Source organism: Meriones unguiculatus, chromosome X (genome assembly GCF_030254825.1).
Source record: "Meriones unguiculatus strain TT.TT164.6M chromosome X, Bangor_MerUng_6.1, whole genome shotgun sequence".
NCBI lineage: Eukaryota > Metazoa > Chordata > Mammalia > Rodentia > Muridae > Meriones > Meriones unguiculatus.
The window spans coordinates 18,050,857-18,074,230 of NC_083369.1; the positions used below are offsets into that span (position 1 = coordinate 18,050,857).

Below are 23,374 nucleotides of genomic sequence, written 5' to 3' on the forward strand. Positions count from 1 at the left end.
ATCGGGAGGGGAGGAGGGAGGGGCTTATGGGGGAATGCAAAATGAATAAAGTCTAATTAATAGTAAAAAAAAATTTTAAAAAGTGATTCTCAAAAGGGTGCTAAGTCAAGCAAGCAGTTCTCCCTCCAAAGTCAGCGTAGGCAGAGTGACTTCATCCTCTGCAGGAGTCCAGGTTGCTCCATTCTTATAGAAAACATGCCTGTAGGCATGATTTGCTCTGGACCCATTATGGTGCACAGTGGTTTCCTATACCCTGCTCCATGTCACACGCTTTCGCCATACTTGTGCTCCACTAATAAAACTAACATGGTCTCAATATATATATATATTAGTCTTACAAAAATTAAAAGAAAGAATAGGTACAAGAGAGAACAGCAGATTAAGTGAAGGTTTTGCTTTTTTTAATCCTTTTTTGGGGGGTTCACATGCACATGCACCACAAAAATAAATTGCAGAATGTTTTATTAGATTTTTTTTCCTCAAAATTAGACTTCATTATTGCTATGAGAGAGATGTGTGAATGCTACTGTGTATAGGAAGAGGAGGGGCACATAAATAGAGCTAAGACAACAGGAGTCACTAAACAATAAATTATAGCCTCTTTTTACTACAGGTAACAAGGAATGACTTATTGTATTACACAAAGTACTTAATATCTTTTAAAACGGTGGGGAATCATTAGATTTTTAGATCTCTAAGTTGAGCGGGTGCTTATTCCATCCCTTCTAAATGCACTTCCTTGTTATTGTTTGAGAATTTCACGTATCCATATAATACATTTTGATCAAAGCTAGTCCTCAGTTATTTCCCCACACTCTCCAGTTCTCCTTTCCACTTCTCCCACAACCTCACGTACTCTTTGTGTCAAACCCATTGACTTCACTTAGTGATACCTGCATGTGTTTGGGTGTACACGTGTTTGCATGTGTTTGGGTGTAGTGCTCTCTACAAAAGCATGAGCAGCCTGTTAGGGGCCTCATCTCTGATCAGAACTGACTCTCCCTCCCACAGCAGCCAGCAGCTCCCAATAGCTCCTCCCTATCCGTGTTTAGATTTTGGCTGACTTGGTCTTGTGCACGGTGTGAGTTCATGTGTGCAACAACCGTGCCATTTCTGGAAAACACTTTCCAGAGTGGTCCTCTTTATATTTTTCCACTCTCTCTGCTGCAGTGACCCCTGAGACTTGATGAGGTGTGATGCAGATGTCACACTAGGGCTGAGCACTTCACAGTATCTCATTCTCTGCATGTTGACCAGTCGTGGCTTTTGAAATTAACTACCATCTACTGCAAGAAGATGCTTCTTGCACTAATCTTAGTATGAAGATAAGTACTTAAGGGGCAGTCCGATACTGTGACCATTTAGAAGAACGATAATAGCAAGTTCTCACCTAGGGTCTATGACCTAAAGACTATACTTACAGAGATAATTTCTAGAATTATTACTAGCTCTTCATAAGAAAGGCTTAAAACCCCTCCCACTTTCAATGTACAATTATAAGCTTACAGCATTAAAGCATCATGGAGAGAAGAGGCAAAATGAAGGTTTTGTTTCTTTACAAAGAAACTCTGAGCCCCACAAGGAAGCCAACAGACCTAAAAATTCTGAGCCCAGGGGATCCTGCAGAGACTGATGTATCAACCAAGGACCAAGCATGGAGAGGACTTAGACCTCCTGCTCAGATGTGGTCAATGGGCAGCCCAGTCTCCATGTGGGTTCCCAAGTAAGGGGAGCAGGGGCTGCCTCTATCATGAACTCAGTTGACTGCTCTTTGATCACTCACCCCTGATGATACAGCCTTGCCAGGCCACAGAGGAAGAGTATTCAGGCAGTCCTGATGAGACCTGACAAGCTATGGGCAGATGGCTAAGGAGAACTCTCCCTTTCAGTGGACTAGGGAAAGGGGATGTGGAGGGGAGGAGGGTGGGACTGGGAAGATTTGAAGGAGGGTGCTTCATTCGTGATATATAATGAATAAATTGTGAAGAAAAAAAATAAAATTAAAATGGGGGACTCTGAAACCATTTGGTAGAATAAGTCAGTTCTTGAAACCAGATTTTGGAGGAAATTTGATTGAGTACTTTCCTTAAATATACCTTGGTGTTCATATTTTATGCAAGAGGAAGATTGGAAGAAGAAGATGGACCTGGCCCAATGGTTAAGAGCACTGGCTGCTCATCCAGAGAACTGGGTTTGATTTCCAGTACCCACATGATGGCTCACAGCATCTGTTATTCCAGTCCCAGGGAATCTGTTACCCTTTTCTGGTCTCCATGTATACTGCACACATGAGGTGCACAGATGTACATGTTAATTATCTGAACATTTTTTCTATTTGAAACTGGAAAGAACAACTTCATTAATGTGGTTGGTTTACCATGTTTGTTTTGGTTGAGAGTGACAGGTTTAAGTGCATTATAGTTTTTTGATTTGTTTTGTTTTGTTGCAACAAGGTCTCTTTGTGTAGCCTTGGATGTCCTGGAATTCACTCTGTGGACTAGGCTGGCCTCTGCCTCCTGAGTGCTGGGATTGAAGGCATGTACCATCACACCCAGCTTAGGTTATAGTTTCTTTAGACATCCTGCATTACTTACAAGTTCTTTATATGATTGGAACTCAGAGCCTATGTTGCCAGCTAGATGAATAAGATGGTTAAACTTGACCTTTCCAGCTGCTTGAGGTTTTTCTCCTAAATATTCAGTACCTTTAGGTCTTCCAAGGAACCCAAAAGGGTAGGGCTATAATTTAGAGGAGAAGTAGCCTAGATTGTTTTACTTTCTTATTTTATAACATTGTTTTTCATCCTTACGTACCTGTATGATATTTGACATTGTTCTCTGCTACTTACCAGTACTCTAATTTCTAGGCAAAGATATTTCAGGGTTGTTTTTAATTTATTTTCTCCTTTGCCGTGACATTACAGTAAACTTCTGTCATTGCCTTTTAATGATAACATGCTTGCTAATTACTTAAATGGTCTGCAGTTTAATAGTACTAATAGCTTTTTAACACACATAATGGTTGTCTTATCTCATCTCTTTAAAAATTTTATTTTCTCAATTTCTTTTATAGAGTAATGGTGGTCATCCCTCAGGTATAGATTTGATGTCACCGTCCTTTCTGGTAATTCATCTTGCGTTATCTCCTATTTCATTCTCAAGTGTTTTGATATAATGTTATATGATCATAATATTTGACTATATACAAATACACACACACACACACACACACAAATTGGGGCCTGCATTCTATTCCCATCACAACTATTGCTAACTTTTAGGTACTCCTGTGGTATCCATTTATACACATAAAATAAACCTAAAACTAAAAAGCTAAATAAATAAAGACCAATTGATCGAGAACTAACATGACTATAAAGCAAGTTCATACAAAAGGGAGAGGTGTGTTTTTTTTCTAATAAGATAGGAAAGGGAGTTCAACTTCAATCTCTTTCTGATTTCAGAAAAAAAATCAATTTCATGAGTATTTGTTATGTAAACATTTTTTCTTTGAACTGTTGCTAGTGTGCATCACTGTGCATCAGACAGTGGACTAGACAGCATGAACACAGGGAATTGATTTGAAAAGCCAAATTTTGCTCTCTATCCTAGCAATACTGAAATCAAGCCCCAGCAATCTGTTCTAATAAACTCTTCAGGGAATTCTGATGTACTTTTAAATTTAAAAGCTACTTTGTTGTAGCTGGTCCTCTGAGAAGTAATTCAGTTAATAAATGTGATCTAAATGCAGACTTTATGTCATGCATGGGAGAAACAGCATTGAAAAAAATGGAAATGGCCTAATGAAGCTCACAATTTAGGAAGATTCTTTTCTAACTGCATTTACTGAACTCATTTAATAGTTGAAGTAGTATACTATCAAAGGCTTTCAAGATTCCTTTAACTTCCCTTTCCCAATCTAGATGCTTTAATTTCTTTTATTTTTTGGGGGGAGTGGTTTTTGTTTGTTTGTTTTGATTTTTGTTTTTTTGTTGTTGTTGTTGTTGTTTCGAGACAGGGTTTCTCTGTGTGGCCTTGGCTGTCCTGGAATTTGCTTTGAGGACCAGGCTGGCCTCCCTCAAACTCACAGAGGTCCACCTGCCTCTGCCTCCCTGAGTGCTGGGGTTACAGGTGTGCACCACCCGCGCATAGCTATTTCTTTACTTTTTTTGTTTTCTTGTTTTTGTTTTGTTGGTTTTTCCAAGACAGGATCTCACTATGTAGCTGTGGCTATCCTGGAACTCACTATGTAGACCAACCTGGCTTTAAACTCACAGAGATTTCTCCTTCTGCCTCCAGAATGCTGGAATGAAAGGCATTCACCACTACACACAGCTATTTTTATCTGTGTTTATAGTATCCTGACTAAAATCTCCAGTATAATGTTAAATAGAAGTGAAATTGAGGATCCTTATCGTGTTCTGATTGTAAGGGTGGGAACTGCCATTCTTTGTTCCCTAAGCATCTTTACAGGGAAAAAATACACCTTTTCTTAATTGAGGGAATTCTATCCATTTTGTTCCTCACCTACTGAGTACTTTATTAATCATGAAATCATATTGAATTTTGTTAAAGGTTTTTAGCCTTTCTTCTGTAGATGTAATATATTATACTGGTTGATGTTTATATATTTTAAATAATTTTAAAGTATTTTTAATTTTTTTAAATTACACATATATTCACATGAGTGCAGTGCTCTTGGAGGCCAGAGGCATCAGAGCCCCTGTGGCTGAAATTGAAGGTGATTATGAGCCACCTGAAATGGGTACTGGGAATTGTACTCCACTCCTTAGGAAGAGAGGTACACACTCTTAAGGACTAAGCCATAACTCCAGCCTCTATACTTAGGCTTATTTTCCTTTCTCTTTATTTGCTCTCTGTTTTTTGAGACAAGTTTTTTTTTTCTGTGTAATCCTGGATGTCCTGAAATTCGCTCTGTAGACCGGGCTAACCCTGAACCCCAGAGAACTGTCTGCCTCTGCCTCCAGAATGCTGGGATTGAAGCATATGCCATCACTGCCTGGCCCATATTTAAGTATTTTTAAAACCTTGAATAGCTAGGGTAAATTGCACTTAATCATAGTATGTAATCCAGTGAATTAATTTTGTTGAAGCATTTTGCACATTCATAAAAAGCATTTTACTTCAATTTTTTTGTAATATCTTTTTCTGGCTTTGGTTTGGTGGAGAGCTCGTAGAATGGGATCTCATACAGCAGGAAATGTTCCCTCTTTTCTGTTTTTGGAAGAGTTTATGAAGAAATAGTGTTAATTAATCTTTAAATCTTTTGTGAAATTAACCAATGATGCTCCATCTGTGCTTGGGCAAGTCCCTTTAATTTATCAAGGCTGTAATATTTTGAATGAGATAGGCTCATGTTTTTGAATACTTGGTTCCCAGTTAATGAAGGATTAGGAGATGTGACGTTGTTGAAGGAGGTGTGTCATTAAGGATGCAGCTCTGAGATTTCAAAAGACTCATGCTGTTGAATATTTATTTATTTATTGGGGGCTTGTCTATGACCCAGCTAGCTCCCAAATAATTGAGACAAAAAAATAAACACATCGATTTCTTTAAACAGCCTTAAGCACAATAACTGGACAGATATGATTTACTTTTCTAAGCTAGTCTGACTACCTCCCAGCTACACTCCCCAAATTACTTGCCGGTATGTCCATCCTGTCTGGGCTGGATCTGCTCTATCAGACCATGTTCTTTCTCTCCATGTTCATTCTTCTTCCCCTCTTCTCCTGGTTTCAAGGTCTCTACCTTAGACCCAAAGCCAGGGAATGTATGTTCTGCCTACCTCTAGTCTGCCCTGTCATTAGCTGTCAGCAACTGCATTAACCAATCAGAGATAATTGGGGAGCTAAGTTTACATAACAAAGACTGGTAAGTGAGACTGGACCTGTCTGGACTGCAACCAGATCTTGAGGGCCAGTGCTTAGCATTTGTATAAATAGCATTAGACCAACCACCAACAGACTCATGCCATTTTTCAGTGTGGACTCTATTTCCTGCTTGTATTTGGAGATGTGAGCTCTCAGATGTTCCTCCGCTCTAACCATCAGAAACCATAAGCCCAATGAAATGCTTTTGATTAGAAGTTGACATACTCATGGTATTCTATTACAGTGATAGAAAATTGTTCAGTCATGAGAGTGACTAACAAAACCATAGAACGGCTAGAAGTTAAACAGATAAAGCCACATAAGCAGATAGTTTGTCTGTGCTATAGTTTGTCAGATAGTTTATCAGATAGGAATGTCCTGTGTGGTTTGGCATTTTATGGGTGTTATTCTGAGTCGCTAGAGTGCCTTATAAAGTAATTTCCCCAAGGAATAGCACATCAGTTACTTATCTGGTATCAAATGGTCAGCCTTGAAAATGCACATACAATTAACATTATACTGCACTCAGGGAGGCAGAGGCAGAAGGAGCTCTGTGAGCTCAAGGTCAGCCTTGCCTACAAAGCAAGCGCAGGACAGGCAAGGCTACACAGAGAAACCTTTCTGTCTCGAAAAACCAAAATAAAAACATGTATATTTATACATATATATGTATAGAACAAAATTAATGGAAAAGAGGGCATGAATTTGGAAAAAAAAAGCAAGGAGTGATATATGGCAGAGTCTGGAGAGAGGAAATGGAGAAATGAAGTAATTATACTATAATGTAAACAAATAGGAGGTAGTGTTTAAATGATTTACATTTCAAGCTGCACAGAGTTTGACTAGCTTTCCTGCCATGCCACTGTTGTCGTCGCTTTCCATTAATATGTGCTTTCCCTTTCTATAGAGTATTTGCTACTCAATGTGCAATACATTGTTTATAATTTTTAATGTTTTGAAGTTAAAATAAACAGTGTTCTGATACCTGACCACAGGGGCAGAGATCACTTTTGATTTACATTCTTTTCTTTTCTCAAGTCCCCTGCAGCTTGTATTGCTGCAAGTACTGGATCCTTTCCGACCGTGTGTGGTCCACAGACATCTAAAGACAGCCGTCAAGGTCAGTGGCAACGCCGGAGAAGGCTGGATGGAGCACTAAACAGAGTTCCAATCGGATTTTATCAAAAAGTATGGAAAATTTTGCAAAAAGTGAGTATAATACACGGGTGTTCTTCATTTTCCTTTTGAAATTCTGAGTCTGTCTAGGTTAACATGTGACATAATCATAACATGACTGCAATTATACCGCGATAATGCTCAGGTAAAGTGTAGACTAAGCACCAAACAATTGACTTATTATGACACGAACCGTTTATTTTCTTTATTGTCCCAATGGAGTTGTTTCTAAATAAGCTTTTATTTTATATTCCTTTCTTCCCTTCTTTTGTTTTCTCATTTCATTAGGTTATTTACTTTGCAATCCCGTCTCAGCGCCCCCTTCCCGCTCTCCCCCCAGCCCTCTCCTCTCCTCCCCCTTTCATCTCCCCCTTGCTCCTCGGAGAAGGGGAGGCCTCTCAAGAATATCAGCCTGTCTCGGTATATCTAGTTGAGGTAGGACTAGACACGCTGTCAGGTTCCGTACCCCCTGTTGCTAACAGTCATCGCTAGGGTTGGCCTCATAGATTTCTGAGAATTGCCCTTGTCCTAGGTTTCTGGCTCATCCCAGAGCCGCTCTCCGCCACCGATTTCAGTTGTTTCCCAGATCTCTCCCTCGGTCCCCCCTGAACTTGAGCCCTCCTGTTCTCCTCCCCAACCCTTCTCCTACCCAGGTCCCTCCTTCCATCGACCTCCTATGCCTTTTCTATTTCCCTTTTCTGAGTGAGATTTAAGCATCCTCCCTTGGGACCTCCTTGTTAGTTGGCTTCTTTGGCTCTGTGGACTGTAGCATGGTTGTCCTGAATTAATTAATTAACTAATTAATTAATTAAATTCTTTATTAATTACACTTTATTCACTTTGTATCTCTCCTATGGTTCACTCCTTCCTCCCTTCCCAGTCCCTCCCTCCCTTCCCCCTTTGCAAGCATGACCCTCCCCAAGTCTACTGATAGGAGAGGTCTTCTTTTCCTTCCTTCTGATCCTAGTCAAGTAGGTCTCATCAGGAGTGGCTGCATTGTCTTCTTCTGTGGCCTGGTAAGGCTGTTCCCCCATCAGGGGGAGGTAATTAAAGAGCAGGCCAATCAGTTCATGTCAGAGACAGTCCCTGTTCCTATTACTATGGAACCCACTTGAACCCTGAACTGCCATGGGCTACATCTGTGCAGGGGTCTTAGGTTACTCAGCAATAAAAAAAAAAACAAGGAAATCATGAAATTTGCAGGTAAATGGTAGGACCTGGAAAAGATCACCCTGAGTGAGCTATCCCAGAAGCAGAAAGACTCAAATGGTATATACTCACTCATATAGACATATAATAGAGGATAAACCTACTAAAATCTGTACACCTAAAGAAACTAATCAAGAGGGAGGACTCTTGCTAAAATGCTCAATTCCTATCCAGAAAGGCAAAGTGGATGGACATCAGAAGAAGAAGAAAACAGGGAACAAGTCAGGAGCCTGACACAGAGGGCCTCTGAAAATATCTGCCCTGCAGACTATCAATGTAGATGCTGAGACTTATGGGCAACTGTTGGGCAGAGTGCAGGGAACCTTATGAAAGAAGTGGGAAACAGTAAGATCTGGAGAGGACAGGAACTCCACAAGGAGAACAACAGAACCAAAAATCTGAGCACAGGGGTCTTTCCTGAGACTGATACTCCAACCAAGGTTATCCGGAATTTTATGGCTAATATCCACTGTGAGTGAGTACATATCATGTATGTGTTTGTGAGTCTGCATTACCTCGGGGTGATCTTTTCTAGTTCCATCCATTTGTCAGCAAATTTCATGATTTCCTTGTTTTTGATTGCTGAATAGTATTCCATTATGTAAATGTACTATATTTTCTTTATCCCTTCCTCAGTTGAGGGACACCTAGGTTGTTTCCAGATTCTGGCTATTAAGACTGAAGCTGCAATGAACATAGTTAAGCAAATGTCCTTGTAGTATGGTGGAGTATCTTTTGGTTATATGCCCAGGAGTGGTATAGCTGGGTCTTGAGATAGAGCTTTTCCCAATTTTCTAGGAAAGCACTAAATTGACTTCCAAAATGCTTATACAGTTGTGCACTCCCAACAGCAATGGAGTGTTCCCCTTTCTCCACATTCTTGCCAGGCTGTGTTTTCACTTGACTTTTTGATCTTCGCCATTGTGACAGATGTGAGCTGGAATCTCAGAGTCGTTCTGATTTGCATTTTCCTGATGACTAAGGACGTTGACCATTTCTTTAAGTGCTTCTTGATCATTCGAGAGTCCTCTGTTGAGAATTTTCTGTTTAGCTCTCCCCCATTTTTTGAATTGGGTTATTTAGTTTGTGTCTAATTTCTTATGTTCTTTATATATCTTGTATATTAGCCCTCTGTCAGATGTAGGGTTGTGAAGATCTTTTCCCATTCTGTGGGCTGCCATTTTGGCCTATTGATGGTATCCTTTGCCTTACAAAAGCTTTTCAGTTTCATAAGTCTCATTTATTAATTGTTCATCTTAGTACCTGAGCTATTGGTGTGCTCTTCAGGAGATTATCTCCTGTGCCAATGCATTCAAAGCTTTCCCCCAGTTTCTCTTCTTTTAGATTTAGTATATCCAGTTTTATGTTGAGGTCTTTGATCCACTTGGACTTGAGTTTTGTGCAGGGTGGTAATTATAGATCTATTTGCATTCTTTTAAATTCGGACATCCAGTTAAACCAGCACCATTTGTTGAAGATGCTTTCTTTTTTTCCACTGTATGGTTTTGGTTTCTTTGTCAAAAATCAAGTGACCATAGGTGTGTGGGTTTATTTCTGGATTTTCTATTCAATTCCATGGATCAACCTGTCTTTTTTTTTTTTTTTTTTTTTTTTTTTTTGTCAATACCGTGTGGTTTTTCTTACTATTGCTTGAAATCAGGAATGGAAATACTTCCAGAAGTTCTTTTAATATACACGATTGTTTTAGCTATCATGGGTTTTTTGTTTTTCTATATGAAATTGAGTATTGTTCTTTCAAGGTCTGTAAACAATTATGTTGGAGTTTTTAATGGAACTTCATTGAATCTGTAGATTACTTTTAGTAATGTGGCCATTTTTACTGTGTTGATCCTACTGATCCAGGAGCATGAGAGCTCTTTCCATCTTCAGAGAGCTTCTTGAAATTCTTTCTTAAGAGACTTGAAGTTCTTGTCATACAGGTCTTTCACTTGTTTGGTTAGAATTATAACACGATATATTATTTGTGGCTATTGTGAAGGGTATTGTTTCCCTAATTTCTTTATTAGCTTGTTAATCACTTGTATAAATGAGGGCTACTGTTTTTTTTGGTCGTGTTGTTGTTGTTTAGTTTAGTTTTGTTTTAGTTAATTTTTTTTTTATCCACACACTTTGCTGAAGGTGTTTTCTGCGATAGGAGTTCTCTGGTATAATTTTGGTGGTCACTTATGTATACTATCATATCATCTGTGAATAGTGATGCTTTGACTCCTTCCTTTCCAATTTGTATCCTCTTGATCTACTGTAGTTGTCTTATTGCTCTAGCTAGAACTTCATGTCTTATTGCTCTAGCTAGAACTTCAAGTAGTATATTGAATAGATACAGAGAGAGTGTTTAGCCTTGTGTTTTCCCTGATTTTAGTAGAACTTTTTTAAGTTTCTCTCCATTTAATTTAATGTTAGCTATAGGCTTCCTGTATATTGCCTTTATTGTGTTTAGGTATGTGCCTTGTATCCAGGATTTTTCCAAGATTTTTCCCATGATGGGGTTTTGGATTTTGTCAAAGGGTTTTTCAGTATCTAATGAGATGATCATATGGGTTTTTTTCTTTAAGTTTGTTTATATGATGGATTACGTTGATGGATTTTCATATGTTCAACCATCCCTGCTTCCCTGGGATAAAGCCTGCTTGATTATGGTGGGTGATGTTTTTGATGTGTTTTTTTATTTTATTTGCTAGAATTTTTTTTGAGTATTTTGCATCAGTGTACATAAGAGAAATTGGTCTGAAATTTTCTTTTTGTTGAGTCTTTGTGAGGTTTATATATCAGGGTAACTGTAGCCTCATAGAATGAATTTGGCAATGTTCCTTTTGTTTCTATTTTGTGGGACAGTTTGAATTATATTGGTGTTAGGTTTTGGTCGTTGTTTTGGTTTGGTTTGGTTAGGAAAATTTTAATGAATACTTCTATTTTCTTAGGGGTTATGGATCTATTTTAATTGATATTGATTTAATGTTGGTAAGTAGTATCTATCAAGAAAATTGTCCATTTTACTCAGAATTTCCAATTTTGTGGAGTACAGGTATTTAAGTAAGACCAATCAATTCTTTGGATTTCTTCAGTGTCTCTTGTAATGTCTCTCTTTTCAGTTCTGATTTTGTTAATTTGGATACTGTCTCTCTGCATTGTAGTTACTTTGGCTAAGGGCTTATATATCTTTTTGATTTTTCTCAATAAACCAGTTCTTGGTTTTATTGATTCTTTGTATTGTTCTCTTTATTTCTAATTTATTGATTTCAGCCCTGAATTTGATTATTTCCTGTCATCTACTCCTCCTGGGTGTGTTTGTATCTTTTTGTTCTAAAACAGTCAGTTGTGTTTTTAAACTGCTAGTTTGAAATCTCTCCAATTTTTATATGAAGGTCCTTAGTGTTATGAACTTTTCTCTTAGAACTGTTTTCATTGTGTCTAATAAGTTTGGGTATGTTGTACCTTCATTTTCATTGAATTGTAGAAAGTCTTTAATTTCTTTCTTGACCCAGTGGTTATTGAGTAGAGAGTTGTTCATTTTCCGTGAGTTTGTAGACTTTCTCTTATTTCTATTGATGTTGATTTCCAGCTTTAATCCATGGTGGTTTGATAAGATATGAGGGGTTATTTAATTTTTTTTAATCTTTTGAAACTTGCTTTGTCACTAACTATGTCAATTTTGAAGAAGATTCTGTGAGATGCTGAGAAGAAGGTAAATTCTTTTGTGTTTGAGTGAAATGTTCTGTAGATATTTTTTAGGTCCATTTGATTCATAATATTTATTAGTTTCATTGTTTCTGTTTGTTTCCTGTCTCAATGACCTGTCCATTGGTGAGAATGGGGTGTTAAAGTCTCCCACTATATGTGTTCAGTGCAATGTGTAATTTAAGTTTAGTAATTTTTTTTTTTAATGAATGTGAGTATCCTTGCATTTGAGGCATAGGTATTCAGAATTGAGATGTCATCTTGATGGATTTTTTTTTTCTTTAATGAGTATGAAGTGTCCTTCCCCATTTAATTTTAGTTGAAAGTATGTTTTATTAGGTATTAGAGTAGCTACTCTAGCTTATTTCTTGGGTCCATTTGCTTGGAAAACCTTTTTTCAGTCCTTTACTCTGAGGTAATGTCTATCTTTGTCTCTGAGGTGTGTTTCTCGTGTGCAGCAGAATGATGGATCATTTTAACATTTATTCTATTAGCTTATGTCTTTATTGGAGAATTGAGATCATTGATGTTGAGAGATATTAGTGACCAATGATTGTTAACTCCTGTTATTTTGGTGGTGGTCGTGGTGTTGGTGTTGGTGTGTGTGTGTGTGTGTGTGTGTGTTTCCCTTGTTTTGTTTCGGCTGGTGTGTGGTTATTTATCTCCTGTGTTTTCTTGGGTGTATTTAGCCTCCTTGGGTTGGAGTTTTTCTTCTAGCACGTTTTGTAGGGCTAGATTTGTGGATAAATATGTTGCAAGATATTTTATCCCATTGTGAACCCTGAGATTGTGAACTGTAAAAACCTGTTTCTGGTTGTGGAATGGCTCAGTACTAACACACACCTTTAACCCAAGAGCTTTCTGTAAACTAGTAAGAGCTTTACTTGTAAACAAGTACTTGTGGTTTTAGGTAAGCACTAGCAACCTTTAATTCAAGAGCTAAATAAAGTCAACCCTAGGTCAAAAGGTGGAGCAAGAAACTTGCTGACAGGGATTAAACAGAAATGAGAAGGGTTTTTAAGACAAATTGGAGGAGAAGGGGCTTTTGGCTTTATACTCATGGGCAGTCAACTAAGCTAGCAAGATTTTGGCTTTTGGCTTTTGGCTTTTTCTTTTGGTACATGAGCTAAGGAGAAAGGCTTTTTTTTCTTTCTGGAATATCAGCTGAGTAGGAAAATCAGCTGGGTGCTTTCTCTGTCTTTCTGAGCTAGTAGCTTTTCACTCCTAAATCTGGCTTCTCGTTCTTCATTGGCAAAATCAAATAATTGGGATTTTCATTCTTTCTAACAACATAGGTATTGTTTAAACTTGGTTTTGTCATAGAATAGCTTGTTTTTACGTTTATGGTGATTGAAAATTTTGCTGTGTGTAGTAGTTTGGGCTGACACTCTTAGAGAGTGCAGGACATCTTCCCTGGCCCTTCTGGCTTTTAGAGTATCTGTTGAGAAGTCAGGTGTAATTGTAGTATGTCCACCTTTATATGTGACTTACCCTTTTTCCCTTTCAGCTTTTACTGTTCTTTCTTTGTTCTGTATGATTAGTGCTTGGTTATTATATGCTATGGGGACTTTCTTTTCTGTTCCAATCTGCTTTGTGTTCTGTAAGCTTCTTCTGTGTTTATAAGCATATCTTTCTTTAGGTTGGGAAAAAATTCTTCTATGATTTTGTTGAAAATATTTTTCAGGCCTAGCTGGGAATATTCTTCTTTTATTCCTATTATTCTTAGGTTTCATCTTTTCATAGTGTCCCAAATTTCTTGGATGTTTACCGTCAGGAAATTTTTAGATTTAACATTTTCCTTGACCCACGTACCAGTTTCTTCAATTGTATCTTCTACATCTGAGTTTCTCTGCTCCATCTTTTGTATTCTGTTGGTGATGCTTCTGTAGTTCCTGTTCTCTTCCATAGCTTTTCTGTCTGCAGAATTCCCTCCTTTTGTGTTTTCTTTATTTCTTCTATTTCCAGTTTCAGGTCTTGAACAGTTTTATTCATTCTCTTCACCTGTTTGAATGTATTCTTCTGTATTTCTTTGATGAATTTATTCATTTCCTCCTTAAAGGCCTCTGTCATTTTTATAAGATTGGATTTAAGGTCATCTTCTTGTGCTACAGCTGTGTTAGGATATCCAGGGCTTGGTTTAGTAACATAGCTGGGTTCTGATAGGACCAGATTGTCCTGGCTCTTGTTGATTGTATTCTTACACTGCCCTTTAGCCATCTGATTGTCCCTCATGACAGCTGGTCATCAGAGATGGAAGCAGAGGAGCAGCTATGGTTTACTTTAGGGGTACTCGGTAGGCAGAGGACTGGTGGGGACAAAGTCTAACCTGGTTGCTCCTGGGACTGACAGGCCTCCTCAGGAAGGCGGGCATCACCCTGGCCCATAGGATGGAGCTCCCGACTGCTGGTTGTGACCTAGGGGTGTCCAGGCATGCAGAGTTGGGGGGGAGGGCAGTCACTTCCATGTTCCCGGGGCCTGAAGAACCTCTGAGGGAAGGCAGGTCTCCTGGGAAAGGCAGACAGAGACCATGGCCTGGAGGATGAAGCTGGATGTTCTCTCAATAAGATTTTAAAAATCGTAACATCTCTGCCGCAGGCTTTCGTTGATCACGGTGGGCTATTGCAGCCCGTTTGCTGCCAGTCAAAACTGTGACGCTTTGTTTGACGGTAGTAACAGATGGATGGGAATAGCACAGGGCAGCATATTCCCAGCCATCCGTTACTACCGTCAAACAAAGCAAGTTCGTGCGCAGTTTGCGGAGGCGGCTACGACCTGACGTTCTCTGCTATTAACCGATGTCCTTTGCCGCCCCGTGCTATTCCCAGCCATCCGTTACTACCGTAAAACAAAGCAAGTTCGTGCGCAGTTTGCGGAGGCGGCTACGACCTGACGTTCTCTGCTATTAACCGATGTCCTTTGCCGCCCTGTGCTATTCCCATCCATCCGTTACTACCGTCAAACGAAGCAAGTTCGTGCGCAGTTTGCGGAGGCGGCTACTCCCTGACGTTCTCTGCTATTAACCGATGTCCTTTGCCGCCCCGTGCTATTCCCATCCATACGTTACTACCGTCAAACAAAGCAAGTTCGTGCGCAGTTTGCGGAGGCGGCTACGACCTGACGTTCTCGCTCAGATGAAAATCCCCAAACAAAGGGAAGGCCGCATAGGCTGAGATAATGCCAATGGTTGGACAACACTTGTTTGAGTTATAGATGGATTTTTGTTTCTTGCTTTGATTTTATATGGATAGGTTGGGGCACAAAGTTCCCGCGGAGGTAAAGAGATGGATCAGGGCTTTTGGAATTGGAGTGATAGCTGATGAATTGTGAGGGCTGGAGACCAAACTGGGGTTGCCTGCGAGAATTTGAGCTCTTAATCTTTGAGCCATCTCTCCTCCGAGTTTTTTGTTGGATTTGAAACAGGGTATTGTGATTATGGAAACTAACCTACAATTCAAGATCCTCCCACCTTAAACGCTTGGAATGCTAGGGTTGCTGGCAGCAACACCACAGCAGGCCGAAATAAAACTCCTGGTGTGGTTAATATTTATTCTTATTGCTAAGGCCTATTTTACAAAAGACATGTAAGGGCACATCACACCATAATGGTGATGATAGTTTTAGAGAGCCAGGAAGAGCATTGGGCTAATTTATTTTTCTCATGTATACAAATACAGGCTTTTTGTTTTCTTCTGAGATATCTCCTGTATCTCAGGCTGGCCTCTTTGTAACCAAAGATGACCTTGAATTGATGTTTATGTCTCCTGGTTGTTTGGATTACAGGTGTGTACCATTACACCCAGTTATGCCGTTTTGGGAATTGAGCCCAAGGCTTCATGCGTCTGAGGCATGCACCGTACCAACTGAGCTATGTCTCCATCTCATAGGTCTTATATACAGTCTCTTGAGTGCTTTTGTCTCATTTCATTTGCGAAGGACATGAGAAATATTTCATTCAGGACACCACAACCTTGACTTAGGTTTTTTTTCTCCCTCATATCACAGTAATCTTCCAGGGACACAGTCAGGCAAAATTTCATAAATAGTGAGAGTTGATCCCTCAGATTATTTGCTCTGAGGATCTTCATTTTATAGATTGCTTAGTCTGCTTTGCTGCAGCTAATTATTGTAACACAGTAAGGACCAGTATGCATTTTATCTCTCCAGTTCCTCGTGGATTACCACAATTCAACGTGATAGGCATGTATTAGGTGCTCTGTCCAGTGAACCACATAGTAACTACAGAAAACATCTGTTCTTTGCCATCAAGGAGTCGAATCTGTGACTACCTTCTTTCAAAGCCACGGCTATACAAGGCCAAAATGATTTTTTAAGGAAGATGACTAATCACAAGGCAGGCAAAATGGTTCTTGCCACCACATCTAACTACCTGAGATCCATCCAGGGGTCCCACATGATGGAAAGCAAGAACTTACTCAAGCAAGTTGTCCTCCAACCTGTGTACATGACTGTTGACTTGTGCCTGCCCCGACCACCACCACACACGAACAAGTGTTTTAAAAGGATGCTTAACCACAGGCCGTAGGAATTAAAAAAAACAAAAAAACAAAAAACACAAAGTCTGTCAGGGAAGAATGGCTATTTTTTTGACAGAATCAGAATCTTGACTTGGGGTCTTAAAGAAAGAGGTGGAACACATGCCTTTCCAGACATGGCTCTAACAGTGATTTTTACCTGTTTCAAACCGGTAATTGAATATACAGAGATGACTTAGTAATTGGAATATGGCATGTCGTTTGCCTCCAGAGTCAGTAAACCTGCTGGTCATACGTGGTTGTTTTACATAGTGTTTTGGCCTCTTTAGCATCTAAAATAAGTAAATAATTTCCATTGATTTTTAATATTTATGTTGCTATGCTAGAGAAAGGTGAAGAATTATTCATGTATCCATCTGATCCAGGTGTAGTTCTCCACACTTGTACTTGAAAGCACTGAGGAAGTGGAGGCAGGACTTGCAGTGTTCAAGGTCAGCCTCAGCCACATAGTGAATTTGAGATCAGATTAAGTTACTTGTGATCATGTCTCAAATGATTACAGTGATGATACTAATATTTATTGAGCATCTACTGTGTACCAGGCTCTCTTTTATGTGTTCCTGTTACAAAGACAAAATAGCCAACAATTTCTGTCCTTGTGGAACCTATATTACTTGCAGTACATAATAAACAGTAAATAATATATCTAAAATATTAAAATGTGATAGAAATAGGACAGGATGAGATTATTAATGAGGGACTCAATGGGAACAAGTAGGAATACTGTGTGTTCATTAATGCATACTGTGACTCATTTTTTTTTAGCTTAGGTCTCCTGAAGGCCTATTTAATTTCTTAAAAAGTGTGTGTGTGTGTGTGTGTGTGTGTGAGAGAGAGAGAGAGAGAGAGAGAGAGAGAGAGAGAGAGAGAAACGTATATGTTCATGATGGTGGGGAACACATGCCATAGCATACTTGTGGAGTTCAGAGGACAACATTGCGGAGTAGGTTCCCCTTTTCCTCCTTTACTTGGGATTATGTGAGTAAACTCATATTATTCAGCTTGCATGACCGTTGGCAAGTACCTTTTACCTGTCAAGCTGTCTTGCCAGCCTTCGAAGGACTCTTTCTGATTACTCTGGGACCTAGGTAGTCTGAATCCGGTGTTCAGTTTATCCCAGAAAAAAGAAAATCTTCTCTGCTCACTCCAGTCCCCTAAGCGGAGGACAAATTATGGTATTACCGTTCTGAATCTTGGCACTTAAAAAATCATGAAGCCATGCTTGGGTATAGGGCCTCTAGCTGCTCTGTGAGGGCTCAGATGATAACTTGTGAAGCACACTTACAAATATGAAATCTCTCCTTCTGGTGTTCCAGTTATTAGCTCCTCTCTGGTAATAACATGTTTTTCTATCCTTGCAGTGTCACGGGCTTTCTGTGGAAGGTTTTGTTCTTCCTTCTTCAACCACTAGGGAGGTAAGATTTTGTCTTACATTTATTTGAAATGTAAAGCTTGCCGTCTGAAATATTCGGTTTTCAATTATTGAATTGATGTTATTGAAACTAAATATATTATATTACACAATAATAACATGGTGCTGGGGAGTTGGCTCAGTCAGTAAACTTCCTTGCTCTGCAAGCGGGAGTACCTGGGTTTGGATCCCCAGCACCCAAGTTGGCCATGGCTGTGCAAACCTGTAATGCCCGCAGGTGGATTCCAGGGGCTTGCTGACCAGCTAGCCTAGCTGAAATGGAATGTTGCAGATTTAGTGAGAGACCCTGTCTCAAAAAAGGGGGGGGGGAGGGGGATAGAAAACCAATTAAGAAAAAGATATTGACAGGCAGTGGTGGCACAAACCTTTCATGCCAGTACTTCGGAAGCAGGTAGAGTTTGAAGCCAGCCTAGTCTACAGAGCAAGTTCTTGGACAGCCAGGGGTACACAGAGAAACCCTGTCTGGAAAAACCAAAAACCAAAACAAACCAAAACAGATCCCTCAGATTTCAGCTGCTGGCTTCCACATGAGTCTGTACAGTCAGGTGTACCAGCACACACATGAATGTACCCTCTACACATGCACACCATGCACATGAATAAGTATGTGTTGTAATAAGAATAGTTCTTTAGAAGAGTTAATTAAGTTATTTCTATACGAGACTAGCAGTTGGAGACAGCAACAGGGGTACAAGAGTAAGAATGAATGGTTTACCTTCTCCCGTCTCTTTCACCCCAAACTGTCTCTACTAGGACACCTGTAGACCTCTGCTGATTTTGACTTCTAATTATACTGTAGAGTTACATGAACTCTCTTGTCCAGTGTAGCGAATTAGAGTTTCTAGAGAGGAAACCTGAGCATTTGTAACTTTTTGAATCTATACATAACCATGGTTGGGAAACATCGCCGAAAACAATAGTCACAAATTCTCAGTTGTTTTTGTTTTCCTTTTGTACTAACAAGCTAGGACTAGTAGTAGGTTTAGAGGGGATGAAATTCTCAAAAGCTGGACTTGTTGCAATATCAGCAGGATGTGCCAGTACTAAAAACTAATGAGCATGATGTCTCAGACCCTTACTGTTGCGTATGTGCCTCTTCTGCAGTACAGAATACCATGCTACCTGTGTATTTAAACAAGTACATTCTGTGCGTTTGAACAGTGTTGGAATACTAATAGTAATAACATAAACCTAATACCTTTAAGAACCCTTCACTTTATTTAATTCCGTTTTCTTCTTTCTTCTTTATCTGTTGTGGTTTGGTTTGGTTTTTGTTTTTTGAGACAGAGTTTCTCTGAGTAGCCTTGGCTGTCCTTTGTAGACCAGGCTGGCCTCAGACTCACAGATTCACTTGCCTCTGCCTCCCTGAGTGCTGGAATTACAGGCCTGTGCCACCTGCACAGCTATTTTTTTATTTTATTTTATTTTCAGCCCAACTTTGTAAGATACATAAGAAGAGACTGTTTTTCCCAGTTTATAAATAAGGGAACAAACTTAGAGACTGATTATCCATTTGGGGTCTTTAGACCCCAAATCTACCTGCTTCTATAAAATCAATATGATTTTACCAAAAACATTTCTCAATCTACTTTACTCCAAAATAAATGCATTTTTATAAAAATAAAATGTTTTTTTCTTACACTTACCTCTAGCTCCCAAATAATGAAATGGAGACTTATTAAATGTATTAATATGCTTCAAACACTATAGCAGGGCAGATACTCATCTATTCTAACCCATCTATGCTGGTCTGGACTATTTACCAGCCATGTGCCCCATTACCTGTCATCTAGTCTCACCCTGGCTGCTCCTACTCCATCTGTGTCCTTTTGGCAACTCTCTCATGGCAACCTCCTCATGGCCACCTCCTCACTCCCTGGTGACCTTCTCTTCGACCCTTTTCTTGTCTCTCTGGGGACCCCTAACTGGTATTGGAAGTTTCACCTCAGCTCTTTCTTCTGCCCAGCTATTGTATTTTCAGCTCTTTATTAATCAATCAGAGATGATGGAGAACAATTTTTACTCACAACATTGAAACAGTAGATTCTTTAGTAATAATGACAGCAGTGCCCACATCTGGACTACAACCAGATCTCTGGGTATAGAAATCAGCATCTGAATCCACAGTGTATAAAACCATCCCTTGACGCGCTTTAATATTTTTAATTTAGTTTATGAGTATGAATGTTTTGCCTGCATGTATGTATGTATACCACATGCATGCCTGGAGCCTGTGGTAATCAGAAGAAGGGGTCATATCCCCTGGAACTGGAGTTGTGAATGGTTGTGAGCCACCATATGGGTGCTGGGAATTGAACCTAGGTACTCTGAAAGAGCAGACAGTGCTCTTAACCACTGAGCCATCTCGCTAGCCCTATAGCCACATTTCTTAAGATCTATTTTATTCTAAAAAGATGTAGCTATTTCACATAATTCTATTCGTCATATATATTATTTCAAGTGTGGCTTAAATGTTTTCTCTAATCAGGATCATAGATTTAGTCTCATAAATGGTTTCATAAAGCCTCATGAAGTTGCTATAGCATGTCATCATCTTTGCAATCATTGACATGTTTAGATTACTTCAAGTTTTGCATGTATGGCTGATGGTACCATAAACATACACACAGAGCTTTTTCTTCTCTGGATTATTTTCTTAGGACAGATTCCCAAAAACAAGATTTTGTGGTAAGAGGACATTTATACTTTTATCACTCTTGTTATGAATTGCCAGATTGCCTTCCAAAATAATTAAATTAATTTATACCATTTCATTAAAGGGGCTGAATTCGGACTTGCAGTCATAATCAGTCTTGCTATGTTTCAAAGGAAAGGATTGATGTTCTAAGGTGATGGGATCCTTAAAAGCGATTTTCTCTTTTTCTATCACAGATGACTCCAGGCGAGATTAAATTTTCAGTCCATGTGGAGTCTGTCTTGAACCGTGTACCTCAGCCAGAGTACCGCCAACTTCTGGTTGAAGCCATTCTTGTTCTCACCATGCTGGCAGATATTGAAATTCATAGCATTGGAAGCATCATTGCTGTGGAAAAAATAGTCCATATTGCCAATGACTTGTTCCTTCAAGAACAGGTAGGTTGCCTAATGTGATATACACCTGCAATCACAGCATCTGGGATTTTGGAGATAGGAGGATGGGGAGTTCAAGGGCAACCTCAGCTATATAGTGAGTTCAAGAACAGCTTGAGCTATCCAACACCAAAAACATATAACAGATATTTCTTTCTCTTAGCCATCATGAGAGAAGACAGAGGTATCTAGATTTTCTAAACAGTCCTAGTTTTAAATGTTTTGGAATGATGTTAGTCCACATATCAGAAAATATGAGATGTAGCCCATGGTAGCTCAGTATCCAAGTGGGTTCCCTAGTAAGGGGAACAGGAACTGTCTCTGACATGAACTCAATGGCTGGCTCTTTGATCATCTCCCACCCCGAGGAAAGAGCAGCCTTGGTAGACCACAGAGGAGGACACTGCAGCCAGTCCTGAAGAAACCTGATAAGCTAGGGTCAGATAGAAGGGGAGGAGGTCCTCCCCTATCAGTGGACTTAGGGGCAGGGAGGAGATGAGGGAGGGAGGGTGGGATTGAGAGGGAATGAGGGAGTGGGCTACAGCTGGGATAGAAAGTTAATAAACTGAAACTAATATAAAAATAAAAATTTAAAAAAAAAGTACGATCGCTTTTAGGCATAGACTAGATTTGGAATGTCTAGACTTTTTGAATTGAGGTGGTTTCAAATAAAATTTGAAGCCTAAGTCAGTAGTATTAGAAGGTGGAGGTCCCAGTGTAGTCCTACTAGGGTTATCGTCAAGTGCTAACATTCTCTTTTATAAACAAATGTGAATCATTTAATCAGTTATTAATTGATATTTTATTTCTAAAATGCTTTAAAAAATTCTAAATAGTAGCCAGGCATGGTGGCACACACCTTTAATTCCAGCACTCAGAAGGAAGAGGCAGACGGATCTCTGTGAGTCTGAGGCCAGTCTGGTCTACAAAGTGAGTCCAGGACAGCTAGGGCTACACATAGAGAAACTATGTTTTGAAAAAAAAAAATCTAAATAGTAATTAAAATAATTTAGGGAGTCTAGTGTATAGAAATTCATATCCATCCTTCACAATCCTGATCCCCTTCTGGTTAAACAGCCAAGGAACTTGTGATGGGGAGGCTGCCCTGAGGTACACTCATCGGAGTTTGACTTAGCAGGATTGGTAACTTTTCCTTTCCGCTGTTGTTTCCCCACCCTTTCAAACCAAATAGAAAACCCTCGGCGCAGATGATACCATGTTGGCAAAGGATCCCGCATCTGGCATCTGTACTCTTCTGTATGACAGTGCACCCAGTGGCAGATTTGGCACCATGACCTACCTTTCCAAGGCAGCTGCCACCTATGTGCAGGAGCTTCTGCCACACAGCCTCTGTACCATGCAGTGATGGACGTGGGTTGTGGCTGATTGTGCATGGAACTGAAATGTTCATACCTGATCACCCCCCCCCCCCGCCCCAATGCCCATTTCCTGCCCCATCCCTCCCAGGAAGAGAGAACTTTGGTGAGAATCTCGTTACTTTGTAAGAACCCTTACCTGGAGACCTACCTCTAGTGTGAAGGTTCAGCCAGGCCTACAATCACTATCTCTCTTCTTTTATGAGTCATAAAAGTCTGAGTGTGTTTTTACTCAGTAGAGCTGCTACCAACTTAGTTTTCTAACTCCTGTTTGGGAGCACATTTTAATAATTTAGTCCTGAAGCTTTGTTTTCTTATTTGAGATTAGTTAGTTTGTTTGTTTGCTTGGTTTTGTGTGTGTGTGTGTGTGTGTGTGTGTGTGTGTATGAGTGGTGGGTATTGAATGGGCCCATTATATTAAGAAAATAGATGCTAAGTTGGAGTTTATGCTACAGTAAATTGGAAATGTCTACTCTAAGTGCCTTTATTTAGATTGTGGCTTCCATCTTTGCTCAAAAGTTGCTTCGCTCTGAGTGATGAAATGGTTTCTTTGTAGAAATACTGTCCTTTCTGTACCTGCCCACAATGCCTACCCTCCCTGTGGTGAAATATTAAAAAATTTAAGCTCACATGTAAGATTTCTCTGTTAACACTTGAAGTCACAATTTATGAAGAGTGTTGCTGTCAGACACATATTTGAAGACACTTGGAATAACCCAGAGAAATGGAGCTAGAAGCCCAATTTCAAAGAGGAAGGGAAAGGAGATCATAGGTATTACTTTACACATGGGAGCCAAGAGACCCACCTACCAGACAGTCCTGGACACTCAATCCTTGCCTCTGGAGAGTAACCTATATACAACACAGAGAGTAGCTGAAGCCTATATTGAGCAAAGAGAAATTCCATAGTCTGGTCTGTGGCTGCCCTGCTGAGCACCTGTTTCCTGTACTT

The 23,374-nt window shown here is 39.7% G+C and overlaps 1 protein-coding gene across 3 annotated transcripts in view; it reads left to right on the top strand.

Moving 5' to 3' along the window:
- Window positions 1–23,051, top strand: part of LOC110542928 (phosphorylase b kinase regulatory subunit alpha, skeletal muscle isoform) — a 153,741-nt gene extending 130,690 nt beyond the window's left edge. For 2 of the 3 annotated variants that reach the window (XM_060375543.1, XM_060375545.1), the window contains 5 exons: window positions 3,073–3,123; window positions 6,929–7,099; window positions 17,886–17,939; window positions 20,849–21,049; window positions 22,239–23,051. In XM_060375543.1, coding sequence (XP_060231526.1) covers window positions 3,073–3,123; window positions 6,929–7,099; window positions 17,886–17,939; window positions 20,849–21,049; window positions 22,239–22,412 — 651 coding nt within the window. In that variant the 3' untranslated portion in view covers window positions 22,413–23,051. The remainder of the gene's footprint in view (window positions 1–3,072; window positions 3,124–6,928; window positions 7,100–17,885; window positions 17,940–20,848; window positions 21,050–22,238) is intronic. The other variant, XM_060375544.1, reaches the window with a different exon arrangement.
- Window positions 23,052–23,374: the final 323 nt, after the last annotated feature.